A 17,535-nucleotide genomic window follows, 5' to 3' on the forward strand; every position below is an offset into this window, starting at 1 on the left:
GGAAAACCAGCCTTCCTCATAGGTCTCCTGTTTAATCCATGTCGGACATATTACTATGCCACTTATGCTTTTGACACTCGTTTCCCTGTCTCTCACATGCCATTTATCTACCTTTTAGGAAGTGGATATAAAAAGGGGTCTGATCAGCATCTTTGTAATAATGTAGAATAATAAAATGTGAGACTGGGGGTTTTCTAGTCTACCAGTGGGATTGAAATTTTTTATCTTTCATATAGATAATCTCCCAGTTTGGTTTTCTCCCTCAGTGGAGAAATATTTAGATCATTTGGATTCAGTCATCCCTCTAGAGAAATGACCAGATGCAAATGCAGACACTGAAATGGAGACACAGCACAGAGTTGTGACATGCCAAAAACATTCAAAGGGAAGCAAGCCAGAAGGAAAGGAAGAGGGTATGAAGTAACCAGTAAGTCAAGGCAGACACCTGAAATTACCATAAATATTGTTTTAATAGAGAAATTCCTACCATGATTTGCTGCCAAGTTCAGCTGAAGTGCTTTTTATTCACATCTACATTTAGTGGGTACCTCAAGGGCAAACTTAACTGTGAACTATAAGAATTTTAATGCTCATGAGGTTATAAGTTTTGGTCTTGTATGTAATAATTCTTCAGTTTCACAAATCTGAAGTGGGAAATTTGGCAAATGATAGTTGTTGGGGAAGAACAAAGGAGTGTGTTAATTATGAAAGGGAACTGTTCTAATTTGGCTTAATTTTTTTTTGTGTGGTATAAAAAGACCTCAGGGGTATTTCAGGTGGTAACTGAGTTTTATATAAATTGAAATCTAGATTGAAAAACATTTAAAGGTTTGAAAATTGGAAGTTTCTTACACAAACAAAAACATTGTCTTTTTATCCTCCCTGCCTCCCCATAGGTAATTTCTTAATTGTTATTTTCTTTAAAAAAATTAAAAATATTTCTTGCTTTCCCTGTCCCTGTTGATGCCATTTATTGATGACTGGGGAGGGGGTGTGTGGGGAGTTCCACAAATACTTGGTTGAGGTTCTTGCTGGGAGAGGCATATCAGGAACAGTGTCACACACTCAGACCTAGTGCTTACCACAGATTGTGGTGCTTGCAAGTGTGTTGGGGAAGGGAGTGACACTCTAGGAATGCTCACATACATACTGGTTGTAATGTTGATCAAGCTTGCTGTAGTCTGTCCCTGATGTTTGCCCAGGAGTTGCACCCCTGGCCATAATGCTTGTACATAAATGGAGTTGCAATGTTTGCTGGGGTCTCACCTTTTCTTTGTGGTGCTCACACAACTGGCTACAGTGTAGTCAGAAGTCGCTTGCCGTGCCAGGGTTCACTGGCAGCAGAGCTGAGCAAATATCAGAGCTTCCAGGCATAAACACCAGCGCTGCCAGGATCTTGCTGGGCACATACAGTGCATTGGCTATTAAATTAACAGCCTGGTGCTTGCAAAGAGGTATTTTAGTCACTGAGCCATCTCCTGGTCCCTCAGCCCCCTTGAATATTCTTTTTCTCCTCAAACTGAATTTTGTATTGCGAATCCTATCATCACTGCTTTACTGGCTTCCAGTGCTTTTGATTTCAGTGATAATCTGAGTCTGTTTTTCTGTAAACACACCTGAGAAACACATTCAGGGCAAGTAATTCCATATAATAAACTAAAATAGAAACTATATTATTTTCAAAATGCATATTAGTTTTCTCTGTAGGGTCCTCAATAAGAATAAAGGGAAACGTGAAAACGTATCTTTAAGTGAGTTATTAATTGGAATCTAGAGCAGTCGGTTTAAGGGTTGCCTGTGGCGGAGATCAGTTTCCTTGTTCAGGCCGAAGATAACTGTCAGGTAGGTATACGAGCTTTTCCCCTTCTAGGACTAAAGATCCTCCTATTAGTGTACAGAAAGTCCCAGCCCCCTGCTGCTTGATTTGACTCCATTTAACTGTTCCAACACCACGAAGAGAAAGATTCAAGTGAGGAAGTCCAGTTGCACAGAAGAGACTGTCTCAGAATTTAAGAAACTTGCTAAATTTCTGAGGCACAAATGGAAATCAAATCTGCCTACGTTCCTGTCGGAGTGCTGCAAAGCAGACGTTTTGGGTTGGTCTGATGTGCCTTTTCCAGTCAACTAGAATAATAAGTCAGTTGTCAAATTCCCTCTAAGCTCATGAAGCAAGACGTGGCATTACCTTTAGAAGACCGAGGACTTGGAGTTTTGGGTTTGAGTTCCTAGCCAGGTCCTGGGTTGGCATCCTGCCGCTGTCCCGTGCAGGTGGTGCTAGATTCCGCAGCGTCTCTGTAGGAGCCGGGAGTCCCCGGTCACTGAAGCGGGGGTGGGGATGGGGATACGTTCTGGTGTGTGTGTGTGTTGGGGCGGGGGGGGGCTGTCCCCAGCAGCAGAGGCAAACAAACCCAAATCCAGGAGAGCAGACCCGCCACTCTGCAGGTGGGCCTCCAGGGGCCTGGGGAGACAAGGATCGCGGCAGTGAGACCCTCGGGAGCGCCCTCTGGCGAGGACGGAGCGCGCGAGTCCCCGGCCCGGCCCCCCTCCCGCCCCCCGGCGCAGCTGCGGCGCCCCCGCCCGACTCTCGGGGTTCATTCTCCGTCTCTCACTCCGTGAGCCACAGACGGCGCTTTCCCAGGGAGCCCGGCCCCGGGGGAGGCGACGCCGGCACGGCCGCTGCCGCTCGCGGGCGCAGTCGGGACCCCGACCCCGCCCGCGCGGCGAGTCTTCGGACTCGAACGGACGGGGCAGCGCGGCACCCTCACGCGACACCCCTCTCCCGGGCGGCCACTTGGCGGGCCGGGCGAAGACTTGGGGACGCGGCTCGGGAAGCAGCCGGGAGGAGGCGGCGTCCGGCTGTGGGTGCGCGCCCGGGGTCTGGAGCGGAGCGAGGGGCCGGCAGGGCGGCGGCGGCTGCCTGCGGCCGTCACCACCGCGGGGACCTTCCCGCCTCGCCGCCGCCTCCCCGCGCCGCGGCCGGCCGGGTGTTCTGCGTGTTCCCGGGCCCGGTGCGGGCGCAGCATGCGCGGGGCTGCGTTCTGATCGCCGCCGCCTCAAGCCGCGATGATCCCGCCCGAGCCCCCTCAGCAGCAGCAGCTGCAGCCGCAGCAGCATCAGCAGCAGCAGCAGCAGCATCAGCAGCACCAGCAGCAACAGCAGCAGCAGCAGCTGCAGCCGCCACCGCCGGCCCCGCCGAACCATGTGGTGACCACCATCGAGAACCTGCCGGCCGAGGGCAGCGGCGGCGGCAGCCTGTCCGCGTCCTCCCGGGCCGGCGTGCGCCAGCGGATCCGCAAAGTGCTGAACAGGTGAGCGGCGGCTGCGGGGTCCCCCTCAGGACGGGGTCGTGGCCGGCTCCTCACGGGGCGGGGGGACGGCGCCACGACGCGCCCCGCGCTCGCCGAGAGGCCGCGGCAGCTTTGTCCCGGAGCCCGGCGTTTCGGGGGGCGTTGTGCGTCTGTGTGTGTGTGTGTGTGTGTGTGTGTGTGTGTGTGTGTGTGTATGGTGGTGGAGGGGATGCCCGGCTGGTCCTAGGCGGGAGTTCGGGGAGAGGCGGGATTCTGCCTGCCTGGGTGCCAGGTTCCGCACTCACACCCTGGCCCACGCGTGTCGCCCCACTCCCCCTTTTCTGCTCTCGCATCCCAGCTTTGCGCGCCGGGGGTGGGTGGGTGGGTTGGAGAGCCACGGCGGAGGGGACCCCGGGGATGGCCGACGCGGGAGCGGGGATGGCGTGCAAGTGGCCGGCCTCTCGCTGTCGCCCGCCCCGCCCCGAAGTCTCCGACCTCGGGGTTCAGGCTGACGACCCGGCGGGACGGGAGACCCACTTTTTTTTTCTTTCTTTCTTGCCTGCCCCTCCTGCTTGCGGGTCCCACTCTTTCAGGTTGGGTGGGGGTGGTGGGGCTCGGAGGGAAGGCAGGCAAGCGGAGGCTAGAGGCCTGGACCAGACCCCGGCAAAGTGCAGAAAAAGATTGTACGAAGGGAAGAAGCGCCGGGTTGGTCCTGAGCGGCTTCAAGCCCGAGCCGGCCACCGCGCATCACCGGCGCCTCCTCTGCTGGAATCTGCGCAGTTGAGGCAGCGAGGACGCGGCGTTTTAGGATCAGAATCCCCGGTGCACAAGCAGAGGGATCCCCGAGTCTCACTAGAATGTCTCAGGGACCGGTTCTACTTCAGAAACTTGAAATGGTGGAAGAGCTGACCCCCAACCCCCCTGGAGAATGGGTTTCGTGGACCGTGATTTTGCGGTGCTTGTGTGCTTCCCGGTGCATCAGTAGGGGGAACTCGCACGGCACCGCTGTGCACACAGGTTTCTGTGCGGCGCTGTTTGGGGGAGCTGAGATTCCCCGGGGAATTCACATGGAGCACTCTGGGGTGTGTAACTCTTGTGGGGACTAAAATGTGAACAGAAATAGAATCTTGGGCGGGGGACTTGGGGGACGGACTCATTTTAGGAGTAAGGTTTTGTTTATAGTTATATAGGGGCCCAAATCATTGAAGAGTCCTTTGTGAAGACTTGTGTATTTCAGCTTACTTGTGGGACCTTCTGTACGTTCCCATTTAATATTAAACACAAAGAAATTCATTCTGAAGTGAGACTACTTGGTAATTGAAAGTCTGACTTTTACTTTCCCTTGGTTTGTAGTTTAGAATAATATCTTCCAAAGCAATGTATTTAAAAGATCTTGAGTGGATGAACCAAGAAGGTGCTGGCACTGTATATCTTACCTAGGTTTCCAGTTCTTTTTGAATATCTGTGGAATTTAAAATTTTAAACACCAGAGTATTGATATACAAACAGAATATGCATTTAAAAATTTTGATGCATTTGGGCCATACCAACCAAGGGCTACTACCTGCCTATGTGTTTTGGGTTATGTATATGTGTGTGTATGTGTCTGTGTGTGTGTGTGTGTGTGTGTTGGGACATCTGTGCTGAGCATTATACATGGGGTCTCACACTTGCAAGGCACATAATATAGCACTTAAGTCATAGTCTCAGTTCTCAAAATATGCTTTTAATTTTAATTTTTCTCATCAAGCTAAAAACCTGACATAATACTTAATTGATTTTTGTTAATTATGAGTTATCATTGATTCTTTGAGGGTTATTCTTGTTATATACTGAATATTAAAGTTCAGGAAAGCAAAATCACTACAGTAGAAGTGAAGGGGCTTGGGGTATGTGGTGTTGACTTTTCTCTGCCCTAACAAGTCACATGATTTGAAGTAGAAGCATTTTTGTATCCTTGGGTCTCCATTTCTACACATGTTACATGTTTTGCAATATTTCTCAAAAATGCTTTTGAGAATTAGATGAGGTAATGCTAAGGAAAAACAAATTGGAAGGTTTAAAAGTCTGCATGAATTCCTTTATTCATCTGGTTTTTGTGTCCAGAGGTCTGTGGAAGCAGCATTGACACACAGCTTGGAACCCAGGAATGTGGTGGATAGACATTTGTGGCTGAGTCCTATCTGATCTGTGAGATGAGTTGTACTATTTCTATCTTATAGGCAAGAATTTGGGTGGAAGCGCAAGGTCATTGACACTCACTTCAGGTACATCTGTGAAGGAACTCTAAAGTGGCAGTCTTTAGACTTTGACTTTCAAATATCTTCAGAGTTTTTGGTATAGAATTATATCGAATTATATACTGAGTGAATGCTTTTACATTATCCTTAAAGAATAACAAGAAAATATTTCTTTCAAAAAATAACACCTTTCATAAGGGGACTGAAAAAAAAGTAAGAATAAATGTGAGACTCCCAATGGAATTGTATTTTTGCACCATGATTATGTCAACAGGAGACAATGTTAATAATGACTTCTAAGATACTGGCTGGCTCTAAGCAAAACCAAGAGTGTGGTGAATAATGGAATTTTATTTTATGTTTTCCAAAATTATTCTTTCTGAGTGGAGGTTTGGGCCATACCCAGATGCTGTGTTCAGGGACTATTCTTGGTTCTGTGATCAGGAACAACCCCTATTGGAGCTCAGAGAACCTTATACAGTGCCACAAATGGAACCTGGGTCAGCTATATGTAAAGGTAGTCTTTACCTTCTTAACCTCTCAGGCCTGAGAATAGAATTTTAAAGATCCCCTGCGAAGCCTTAGGTTCCTTTTTGGTTCAACTCACCAAGTATGTTGGATGAAGCAGTGGAGGCTAAAAGGTTGACTGGGGCGTAATCATATGCATCTTTGTTCATTTTCTAAAAGATTTAGATCACCTTTTGCTTTCCTTTTCTGCTCTTTTTTTTTCTCTTACTGTTTCCTTAAGACTTCAGTTTTCTTTAGCTTCATTTTCCCTTTAGTTCTTTTAGGCATTGGTTTTTTCCTTTTATATATCATTGGCATGCAGCAAAATATTTACAAGCAGAAGGTGAAGTTGCAAATCTGAAAGTTTTAAGCCAATATGAAAAGAACCCCTCCAACTTTTGGCATGTGATTGATGGTGTTCTGTTGCTGTGAACTGGCAGTAGAGTCTCTTTAGAGAAGTAAGAATAAGGTATGGCCCCACTGTTTGTTAGCACGTAGCATCTTAATGGGCAGAAGGGGCAGTGCTGAGGTACTGAGGATGCTCCTGGAATGAGGAGTGTTTGACCCATCAATGCAAGCCTAGTGAGCTGTGCAATACTGCAAGAAACCTGTAACAAGACTAACCTGCTAATCCAAAGGAAGAAATGCAAACACATCAGTATCTGTAGGAAACCTGAGTGAGAAAAAGTTAAGAGAAGATCTAGCAATTATTACAGGCTCTTTCTTAGAAGACAGAATGCAAACATTGCTACCTATAAAATCTGCTTTGCACTATCCTTTTATTTTTATTTTATTATTTGAACTGTCATTTTATTTCCTCAATTTAGATCCTTATCCTTACCTTTACTTTTCTGACTTATTAGTTGGAAACCTATATTTTGGAGTACTACAAGTGGTTCTAAGTTGGTCCACTAGTGACTTTCAGTCAACGGGTTGGGCCAATGTTGAGTCTAAGAATGTGATGCAGTTTGGGCCCTGCAGATCCAGGGATTACCTGGGCCATCCTGTCAGTGCTCAGGGGTCACACCTCGTGGTATTTGAGGACTTCCAGGACTACAATTGACAACATTCTAAGGACCATGTGGTGCCAGGAATTGAACTCAGGGTTGGGTAGATAGTAAAGATGTGTCATAACCACTGTACTATCTTCTGGTTCCTGGATTGCTGCATTGGGTGCTGAATAAGTTTCTTAATCCAGTTAATATGATGACACTTTTCCCTCCCACCCTATAAAAATTATTTTGGCAATGGGATGCATGTAAGAAATATAAGGTTATTTTGGGGCTAGAGAGATAATACAGTGGGTAAGGTGCTTGCTTTGTATGATGCTGGGTTGAGTTCAATCCCTGGCACCCCCATATACTCCCCTGAGCCTGCCAGGAGTTATCACTCAGCACAGAGGCAGGAGTAAGCTCTGAGCACCACTGGATTTGGCCCAAAAGCCAAAGAGAAAAACAGAAAAAAATATGATTTAAGTACTGAAATAATATTTTTTTTAATTTCCAAAGATTTGGAAGAAGGGAAAACAAGTGGCATAGTCTTCCTCACATATTTCTTAGTATGGAATATATAGTATTTATTACCCTGCAACAGACAAGCAAGATATGACAAAAAAGAAAATACTTCAATGGCAAATGTTAATGACCCTGTCACAGAAATTGCTGATACAAATAGATTTCATAGAAACAAACAGTTGAAGGGCTGAGGAGGTAGCTCAAAGGACTAGTTTGCATGCTTTGCATGCAGGAGGATTCAATCTCTAGCACATGTGATCTCACAAACACCAAGAAGTGACTCTTATAGTTCCTGAGCAGTGCTGGGTGTAACCCAACCAATTTCTCCCTCTATCCCAAAGAAATATACAGGAGCAGATACTGGTCCACACAGTATCTGCAGATTGACTTTTCAAAACTAATTACTTTCTGTTGGAAATGTAGCCTTGTCTTGCATGCACACACACAAAATTACTTAATAAAATATTTTTGAAACAAATGATAGCTATTTTTGTGTTTTAATGTGTGTCTTTTAATTATATTTTCCTATTTGAGTATGATTTTTAGACCTTAGTAAAAAATCACTGTGCATTTTTGATTTTGGCTCACTTTCACTTTCTTCTCATTAAGAGATACACTGTGCCATCACAAATCATATATAGGCTTTTACGTTTTTGAGTCGTGTGGGGGGGAAGGGGATGTTTAATCATTAGGATTGAATTACTAAGTAACCCTGGGTCATTTATTCATTTGATTGCAGATTGATTTCCAACTTACATTTTGATTTATTTTAATAATTATCAAAATTCTGAAGATTTTTCAAATCAAAAGCCAAGAATTCATGAGAGGGTTGAAACAAGCCTACACAGAATCAATATTTTTGTGGGGGAGTTATTGTCTAAGTGGGGTAACTATCTTTTATAGATCTTAAAAAATTATTTATCAAGGTTGACAGAACATGATAAGTTTAGGAACAGGGTGATGCTTAGAGTGAGCATCGATTACAGATGAGGAAGACATATGTCATCATTTAGATGATCTTTTCTTATCAAGTGGGAAGGCTTTTGCTAAAAAAATTGATGGTGAGGCTCTTCTCAATCTGCTTCTTCTCACAGATGTCAAAATGAAAGGGGGAAATCAACTGGTGATGAGGATAATTGATACAAAATATCCAAATGTAACCAGGTGGTGTGATGATAAACACATTTCTAAAATCAGTAGTAAACAAAGAATGTCTGAAGTTTGCACTTGTTTTTAATTAAGGGCCAGAAGTATAAAAATAAGAGAGCATCCAGTACACTTTTAATATACAGTGTTTAGAGAAATGAATGTACATTTTAAGAATTGCCTAGACTATGATAAAGAAATTGCATTTCCTATTAATTAATGTACAATAAAATGGATGTATCTTTATGTAATTTTTCTTTGCTTTCTCCTTTTTGCTTTCTCCAGATCTTTTAGTGCCAACAAGAATCGTTGTAATAGATACTTACTTTGATTGTATCTAGCTATTGATACAGATGACATAGAAAATAGAGCTTGAAGCTTATTATATAGTTCTAAAGTTAATGCAAAAAGTGATTTATTAGTTAGTCACCATTTCTCATAAAAGTAGAATGCATACTGTAATGTACTACCACCAGATTTTAGTTTAGTTTTCTCATTTTCTTGAGTTCAGGCCAGTGAGTATTTACTGTACATTACTCAGACACATTAATTCTTGATTATGTTCTAAAAAAGTATTCTTAGGAAGCCACACCCCAGTCATGTGTGGGAAAGTGCCCAATAAATATTTGGCATAATTCTTGACTGTGACATGAAAATACATGAGCATACTATAAAAGCTTATTATTAATGATTAGAATAATATAAAATTCAATTTTAACCACTTCTAGGTGTACAGCACAGTAGTATGAACATTGCTATGCAACAGTTTTATAGACACTTTTCATCTTGCAAAACTGAAACTCTATATTCACTGAGAAACAAGTTACTTTTACCCCTCTCCATTGACCTTGCTCTTATCTATTCTGCTTTCTATTTCTGAGAGTTTGGCTCTATTTTAGGAGAGTCATGCAGTTTTTGTTACTGCTTTAATTTCACTTAATCACTTAATCACTTAACTTCCCGTTAGTCGTCGATTTGCTCGAGTGGGCGCCAGTATCGTCTCCATTTGTCCCTGTCGCGTGCCAGTGTAGCCCAATGGCATCTGTTCGCTCCGGGAACATGAAGGGCCTTAAACGGATCGTTCATGATCTTCACGAAGAATTCTGACCATCTGGTAGGTGGGCGGCCACGCGGTCTTTTGACATCCCGTGGAATCCAGTCGGTAACAGCTCTAGTCCAGCGGTCGTCTTTAAATCTCATTACGTGACCAGCCCATCTGATTTTCGACACCTTGGCAAATGAGACAGCATCCCTGATTCTTGATCGTCGACGGATGTCAGAACTCCGGATTCTTTCTCTCATTTGAGTGAAACGTGATATTCCAAGCATAGCTCTTTCTATTCTTCTTTGGGAGACCTGAATGGCGTTCTCATCCTGTTTGCGTAGGGCCCAGGTCTCTGAGGCATATGTTAATGCAGGAAGAACAGTAGAATCAAAGAGATGTGCCCGGAGCCAGAGGTTCTTCGTCCTCTTAGCTATTTCTTCGACGTTCTTGAAGGCGTTCCAAGCCGCTCTCTTCCTCCTGCGCAGCTCGGGTGCCAGGTCATTTGTCATGTTGACCTCTCGACCTAGGTAGACATAGCTGTTGCATTCGGAGATGGTCGTTCTGTTGATAGCGAATGGGGCGTCAGGAACGAGGCTGTTTCTCATAAACATTGTCTTCGTAAGATTCAGCTGTAGTCCTACCTTTCCACACTCACGGTCAAAGTCGGCCAGCATTTGTGCCACTTGGCTGATGTTTGGTGTTATTAGAACAATGTCATCAGCAAAGCGGAGGTGGTGTAGTTGCCGACCATCTATCTTCACTCCCATTCCTTCCCATTCCAGTCGTCGCATGATGTTCTCGAGGGTGGCACTGAAGGGTTTCGGTGAAATGGTATCACCCTGCCGCACCCCTCTCTTGACATCAATGATCACTTCTTTGTAGAATGGTGAGATCCTGGTAGTGAATCCGCAATACAGCTCACAGAGGATCCTGATGTATTGGGCTTGAATGCCCTGATTGGCTAGGGCTTCAATGACCGCTTCCGTCTCAACAGAATCAAAGGCCTTCTTTAAATCAATGAACGTTAAACAGTGCGGCATCTTGAACTCCCAAGAAACCTCAATGAGCTTGGTTATCGTGTGGATATGGTCGATGGTGCTGAATCCTTTGCGGAACCTGGCTTGCTCGCATGGTTGTCCTTCATCTAGTGTTCTGCCAATTCTATTTAGGATGACTCGAGTGAACAACTTGTAGATGACAGACAATAGGCAGATACTACTGTTCAGGAAGGGAGACATCCATGACATTGACAACTATCGCCCGATCCGCTTTAATTTCAACTAAAAATAATGACCTCAACATCTATCCTGAGTTTCTAAGTTTCCTCTATATTCTAGCAAATGGCAGGTCTTCCCTATATTTAAAAAAAGACTAAATCATACTGTATTGTGTGTTTGTGCTATATTATTTCTTTATTAATCTAGTGATGGAAATTTAGGTTGTGAATAATTTGGAAGTGATAATGAATAATCAAACTGCTATTCAAGATCTTGTATTTAACTTTTGGGGTGTTGAACATCCAGAAGTCATTATTAAGTCACACAATAATTTTATTTTTAATGTTTGAAGGGATTCTTCATACTGTTTTTAGTACTAGTGGCAGCATTGTATACTTTTGCCAGCAATACACAAGGGTTCCAATTTCTCCACATCTTTGTCAACAATTCCTTTTTTTTTCTGTTTGTTTTGACTGTGACCATCCTAAGAGATGTGGAGTGATATCTCACATGGTTTATGATTTGTGTTTCTTTAGTGGTTACTTTTTGAGAACATTTTTTTGGTCACACTTGGGGGTGCTAGGGACCACTCTCATTGTTGCATTGTTCATAGGCCACTCCCAGCAGTGTATGTGTGTGTGGGGGGGCATGCAGCCTTTTGAGGTATCTCTCCTGCCCCAGTGTTGAACAATCCTTTGGATGCTTGCTGGCCTTATGGCTAATTGTATATCTTTCTTTGTGGCCGATATAACAGAGGATGGCCTCTTCTCTTCTCTTCTCTTCTCTTCTCTTCTCTTCTCTTCTCTTCTCTTCTCTTCTCTTCTCTTCTCTTCTCTTCTTTCTCCTCTCCTCTCCTCTCCTCTCCTCTCCTCTCCTCTCCTCTCCTCTCCTCTCCTCTCCTCTCCTCCCCTCCCCTCCCCTCCCCTCCCCTTCCCTCCTCTCCTCTCCTCGGGATTAAACCTGGGTCAGCCACATGCAAGGCAATAAACTACCCTATTTCCGTATCTTTAAAAAATGAGAGTAAAAACTTTCACTATTTTTATAACATATGATTGAAATTCTTATTCCAAAAGGGTATTCTATCATGTAAAATTTCAGAAATGGAGGTACTGTCTAAATACTCATTTTAACTCAAATATTCTCATTACGTTGAATCAAACGTTATCAATCTCCTCTCCTCTCCTCTCCTCTCCTCTCCTCTCCTCTCCTCTCCTCTCCTCTCCTCTCCTCTCCTCTCCTCTCCTCTCCTCTCCTCTCCCCTCCCCTCCCCTCCCCTCCCCTCCCCTCCCCTCCCCTCTCCTCCCCTCTCCTCCCAATTTATAGTTTGCTAATTCTTTTGGTGGGGGTGGAGTTGAGGGCATGAAGGGCTTTGGGCCACGGTCAAGGATGCTCATGGACTAGTTCTAAATTCTTGACTCTGTACTCAGGAGTGGTCCCTGGTAGTATTTGGGAGATTTAATGTGGTGCTAGGGATAAAACAAGCATCTTGGTAAAGCAATTGATATAATTCCTTTACTACATTTCTCTTCCTATTAGCAAAATTTTTCTTCTATCCTGTTGTTTCCTTTTCTTTTCTACTGTTCATGTTTATGAATTAATTTTTCTCAACTGTTTGCTTTGATCTGAGCCCTCTAGTGTAGGACACATGCATGACATTATTCTTGGCCTAAAGGATGTCATAATCTAAATGGGTAACTTGGCATATGTCCTATTATTGAGAGTGAGGTATTGGAATATGCAAATTAAATTTTTATGTAGAATGCCTAATTGTAGGTTTGCAAATGTTTGTAGACTGGAATCATAAGATTTTCACTGTGAAATCTGTACTACATTTCTTATTTTGTCATTTTAATCTGTAGGGACTACTTGAATGTATGATAATTCAGAAAAAAATTATAGAAACAGTAAGAGAAATATATCTTAGAATTTTTTTCCCCAGAATAATGTCATCCCTCAATTAGTGGTAATACAAATGTAATTTAAGTATATTATTATTTGTATTTTTGAAAAATATCTTTGGTTTGATTTTGGGTCATATGTTGGACTACTGCCATATGCATTTTTCAGGACTACTCCAGCTTTTGCTTGGGGATCACTTCTGCTTAGGCAAACATATAGTGCTCAGGAATGAACCTGTCTCACCACACTGACCACTCACAGTTCTGATGTTCCCATCTGCCTTCACAGAATTAGAATAAAATCAAGAACACTTTTAAATGCTATTGTGCCAGTTCAGGGTAAGCTCATCTATGTCATCACCATGTAAGCCAAGATATAGAATTTTTAAAAAATATTGACATTTTGATAGTACACATGCAGTATTGAGAAAGCTGAGCACATATGTGACTATATGTGTAAAGTGTAACTGGGGAATATGGATGTTGGTGGAAAAGTTGGATGCTTTTATAATTTGATTCAACGTAATGAGAATATTTGAGTTAAAATGAGTATTTAGACATTACCTCCATTTCTGAAATTTTACATGATAGAATACCCTTTTGGAATAAGAATTTCAATCATATGTTATAATAATAGCGAAAGTTTTTACTCTCATTTTTTTAAAGATACGGAAATAGGGTAGTTTATTGCCTTGCATGTGGCTGACCCAGGTTTAATCCCCAGGTTCAATCCCTGGTACCACATAGGTTTCCCTGAGCCCACCAGTAGTGATTCTGAGCCCAGAACTAGAAGCCTAGAGTGAGAAATAAATCCTGAGCACCACAGAATGTAGCCCCCAAACCAATTTCCTCTCATTCCCTTTGTTGTTGTAACCACTAGGTTCACACATACTCGGTTGTTTTACTCGAACACTTATGGCAGTGCTTGTTGGGGCTCACTAGGTGCAGTGCTGTCAGACATGTTCATAGGTGTCACACTCATTCTGTCATTTTGTGTTGCTTGAGTATATTCTAGTCGTGGTGCTCATTGTGGGTGGCGCTGATGCTCACACACACATGTGCTTGCTGGGGCTACACTCCTGTCCTCAGTGCTGGCACATGTTGAATTGTAGCTGTCTCCCACACGTGCTTGTGTGCTAGAGATCAAGCACCCTGTTTCAGTGTCAGGGTTTCCATGTGACAGGACCCCCAGAAACATGTTTGGTGCATGCAGATGATACCAGGGGCTGAACTGTCCTCATGCTTACAGGACAAAGGCTTTTAGCTTGTGAGTATTCTCAGAACCCTGGAAAATCAATTTCTGAAGTTAAACAGCCTAGTGCTTTTGTAAGACCACACAGGAAGGAGGGATCATGCTAGGTGTACTCAGAGAGAGGAACCCAGACTTGACACCAAACGATGTTATCACCCCTCAGACTGCTCTACTAGAGGCTGGGTGGTTTAAAGAGTGTTGAAGGATGGGGAGTCTGGGTCAAGATTTGGGATCTAGTGGGGCCATTCTCATTTATCCACACTTCTTGTGGAAGGGATGGAATAAGGGGATGGAGAGGGACAGGAATAGAGATCTGATCACCAGGGCAGGGGGGAGTTAGGGTGGTGTAGGAACGGCACAGACAGCCAGGAGGACTGCTGGTTCATGTCCTCAGAGACCTGTGCCCATCCATAGACTGTATAAACAGTGTGATAGAAAAGAAATGGAGAGAAGCATCCGCAGTTGTGCCAATTTCAGAGTGCATTATTTCTTCTTATATTAAAAAATGTGTCAAGGCCTTTCAGCATCTGTTTTGCAAATCATAATGCCTAAAATGAGGGAGATATAGAGAATGAGAGATAGAAAGAAGAGAAGTGCCTGCTGTAGAGGCAAATTGGGGTGTGAGGGTCATTTGCGGAGGTGGGAGGGATACTGGGGACATCGGTCCTGGGAAATTACACTGGTAGAGGGATCGTATTGGAACATTGTATGACTGAAACCCAATTATGAACAGCTGTGTAATGATTTATCACATGGCAATTCAATGTAATAAAAAATATTTTAAAAAATCCTGAAAAATAATTATGTCTATGGTTTTAGAGATAGTACAACAATCAAGGGACTTGCTTGTGTTCCATGTGGACAACCCTGGTTTAATTTCCAGCAGCACAAATGAACTCCTAAGCATTGCCAGGAGTATGAGCACATCCAGGAGTATGCCCTGAGCACAGTTAGGTTTGGCTTCATTCTCACCTAAAACTCAATCATATATAAGTTTGTAATTAAACATGTTTTTTAAAAATAACTCAAAAAACTGCATCTTATATTTTAAATTTTTTTGGCCATTCTATTTTTTTTCTTGTATTTGACTTTTATTACTTTTTTTTTAAAGAAAGGTATTATTTGCCATGAACAATGAGTTGGGGTTCTCGAAGTACAGCTAGTGATGTAGAGTCCTCATGGTAATAGGATATGAGTATGAGTCCAGGATGTCCCAGTTGGTGATGGAAGCAGCAGGTTAGTAGTAGCTACATGTAGTGTTAAGGATTCAGCCCGATAGCCTGGAGTTCAATTGGGCAGTCATGACTCCCCCTTAAAGGTGGGAAGTAGAGAGTCTGTGAGGTGAGGCAGGCAGCACAGCACTGAGTTGTGTGGAATGGACTGTAAGCAGAGAGTGCTTACCTTTCAGAGATAACCAGTTTAGAACAGAGTTTAGACTTGAAAGATGGAAAGGAGGTCCAGGGGGGTCAAAGGGACTTAACATGAGTAGCTGTGTCACTGGTATGGCTTCATTTTAAGTTCTAGGAGCCATTCAGACAGTCAGCAAATAATCGCTGATTCAGGAAAATGCTATGTTCTAAATTTTGGAGTTACTGCCGGGAACAGGACTTAACTTCTGCTCTCTTGGAAGCTACATTTTTCTGTGGAAAGGAAATAAGCAAATAGATTTAAAATATTCAATGCTGTTAAATACTGCATAGAAAGAGAAAGTGGAGAGATGTAACCTAGCAGTGATGGTGGCACTTTAACATATGTGGCCAGAAGAGGCCTCTCTTTCTCTGGTGACAATGAAACTGAGATTAATATGATCAAGGAACTGGCTGCAAGAGGGTTGGAAGCAAGTGTTCTCTCTGCAGAGACGCAACAGTGAGAAAAACAGGTAGAATATATCGAGACAATGGGAGGCTGGAATGTAAGAAGCTAAAGAGAGTGGGAGATAAGATGATAAAAGGGGGCGGGTGTGAGGTTTTCCTGGTCTTAGAAGGTAAGGAGAGGAACTTAGGTTTTATTTCTTATCCATTCATCCTTTTTATAAATCATAAATATTTATTAATTTTGGGCTGGAGCGATAGCACAGCGGTAGGACGTTTGCCTTGCATGCAGTCAACATGGCCGACCTGAGTTCGATTCCTCTGCTCCTCTCGGAGAGCCCAGCAAGCTACCGAGAGTATCTTGCCGGCACGGCAGAGCCTGGCAAGCTCCCCGTGACGTATTCGATATGCCAGACACAGTAACAACAAAGTCTCCAATGGAGACGTTCCTGGGCCCGCTCAAGCAAATCGATGATCAATGGGAGGGCCTTTACCTTTTATTTATTAATTTTATTAATAAAGTTTCTATCCCAGTTCAATTCCTCTGCCCCTCTTGGAGAGCCCGGAAAGCTACCGAGAGTATCTCGCCTGCACGGCAAAGCCTGGTAAGCTACCTGCGACGTATTCGATATTCCAAACACAGTAACAACAAGTCTCACAATGGAGACATTACTGGGTCCACTTGAGCAAATCGATGAACAATGGGAGGACAGTGACAGTGACAGTGACTAATAAAGTTATTTTATTTATCTCACTGGGACAGGGAACATGGAAAGATTTTACACAGAAGCACCTGGGTAATATTTGGGAAAAGATCAGCCACTGTTGGAGAATGGAGTTTTTTTTTTCTTTTTGGGTCACACCTAGCAATGCTCAGAGGTCACTCCTTGCTCTGCTATCAGGAATTTCTTCTGGCAGTGCTCAGAGGACCTTATGGAATGCTGGGAATTGAACCCAGGTCGGCCACGTGCAAGGCAAGTGCCCTATCCACTGTGCTATCGCTCCAGCCCCGAAGAATGGATTTTTTGAGAAGTGAATACTGTCAGGAACAGAACCTAGAGGTTAGGACTGGAAGAAATGATGGAGCTAGGAGTCATTTAGAAGTCGTCGGGGGTGGTTCTTAATGAGATCATCTGCATTATTGTAGAGAGGAGAAGCATATCAACTTCAGAGTTGAATGGAATTGAAGGGCCCCGGAAAAATATCAAAGACATCTGAAGTAGGAAGGAATGTAGGATAGCATGGCATTTGGAAGCCAAGATGATATGTTTAGAGAGAGAAAACATAAGCACTCCACTGTGCTGAGTGTCCTGGAGGAAAAGAAAGAATTTATGAGTGACTCCAGAACATAGAAAGCCTGGCTTCCTGGCAAGTCTGGTTTCTGAGAGGTGGTGCAGATGGCAGATGACAGCCTGAGTGCACCAGTCTGGTGGGGGAACGTGGTTGGGACTGAAAACATAAGAGCCACCATTAGTGCACTCAAATGTGAAATAAGAGTATTGATGGAGGACTTAATTGGAGGATCTGTGTGATTTGGGCCCTGATTATATTTGGGAGTCTAGTGTGAGAGAGGGACTTGAAAGTTACCTTGAAATTTTGAGTCTGGGTCCCTGGCTTG

General features: G+C 43.7%; 1 protein-coding gene across 1 annotated transcript in view; it reads left to right on the forward strand.

The window, feature by feature from the left end:
• The first annotated feature begins 2,923 nt into the window (after positions 1-2,923).
• The window catches only part of SLC35F1 (solute carrier family 35 member F1), a 532,726-nt gene continuing 518,114 nt past the window's right edge, over positions 2,924-17,535 (forward strand). Inside the window, exon 1 of the mRNA XM_056125018.1 lies at positions 2,924-3,308. Within this exon, the coding sequence (XP_055980993.1) occupies positions 3,064-3,308 (245 nt within the window). The 5' untranslated portion in view covers positions 2,924-3,063. The remainder of the gene's footprint in view (positions 3,309-17,535) is intronic.

Source organism: Sorex fumeus, unplaced genomic scaffold (assembly GCF_029834395.1).
Source record: "Sorex fumeus unplaced genomic scaffold, SorFum_2.1 ptg000054l, whole genome shotgun sequence".
Classification (NCBI taxonomy): domain Eukaryota; kingdom Metazoa; phylum Chordata; class Mammalia; order Eulipotyphla; family Soricidae; genus Sorex; species Sorex fumeus.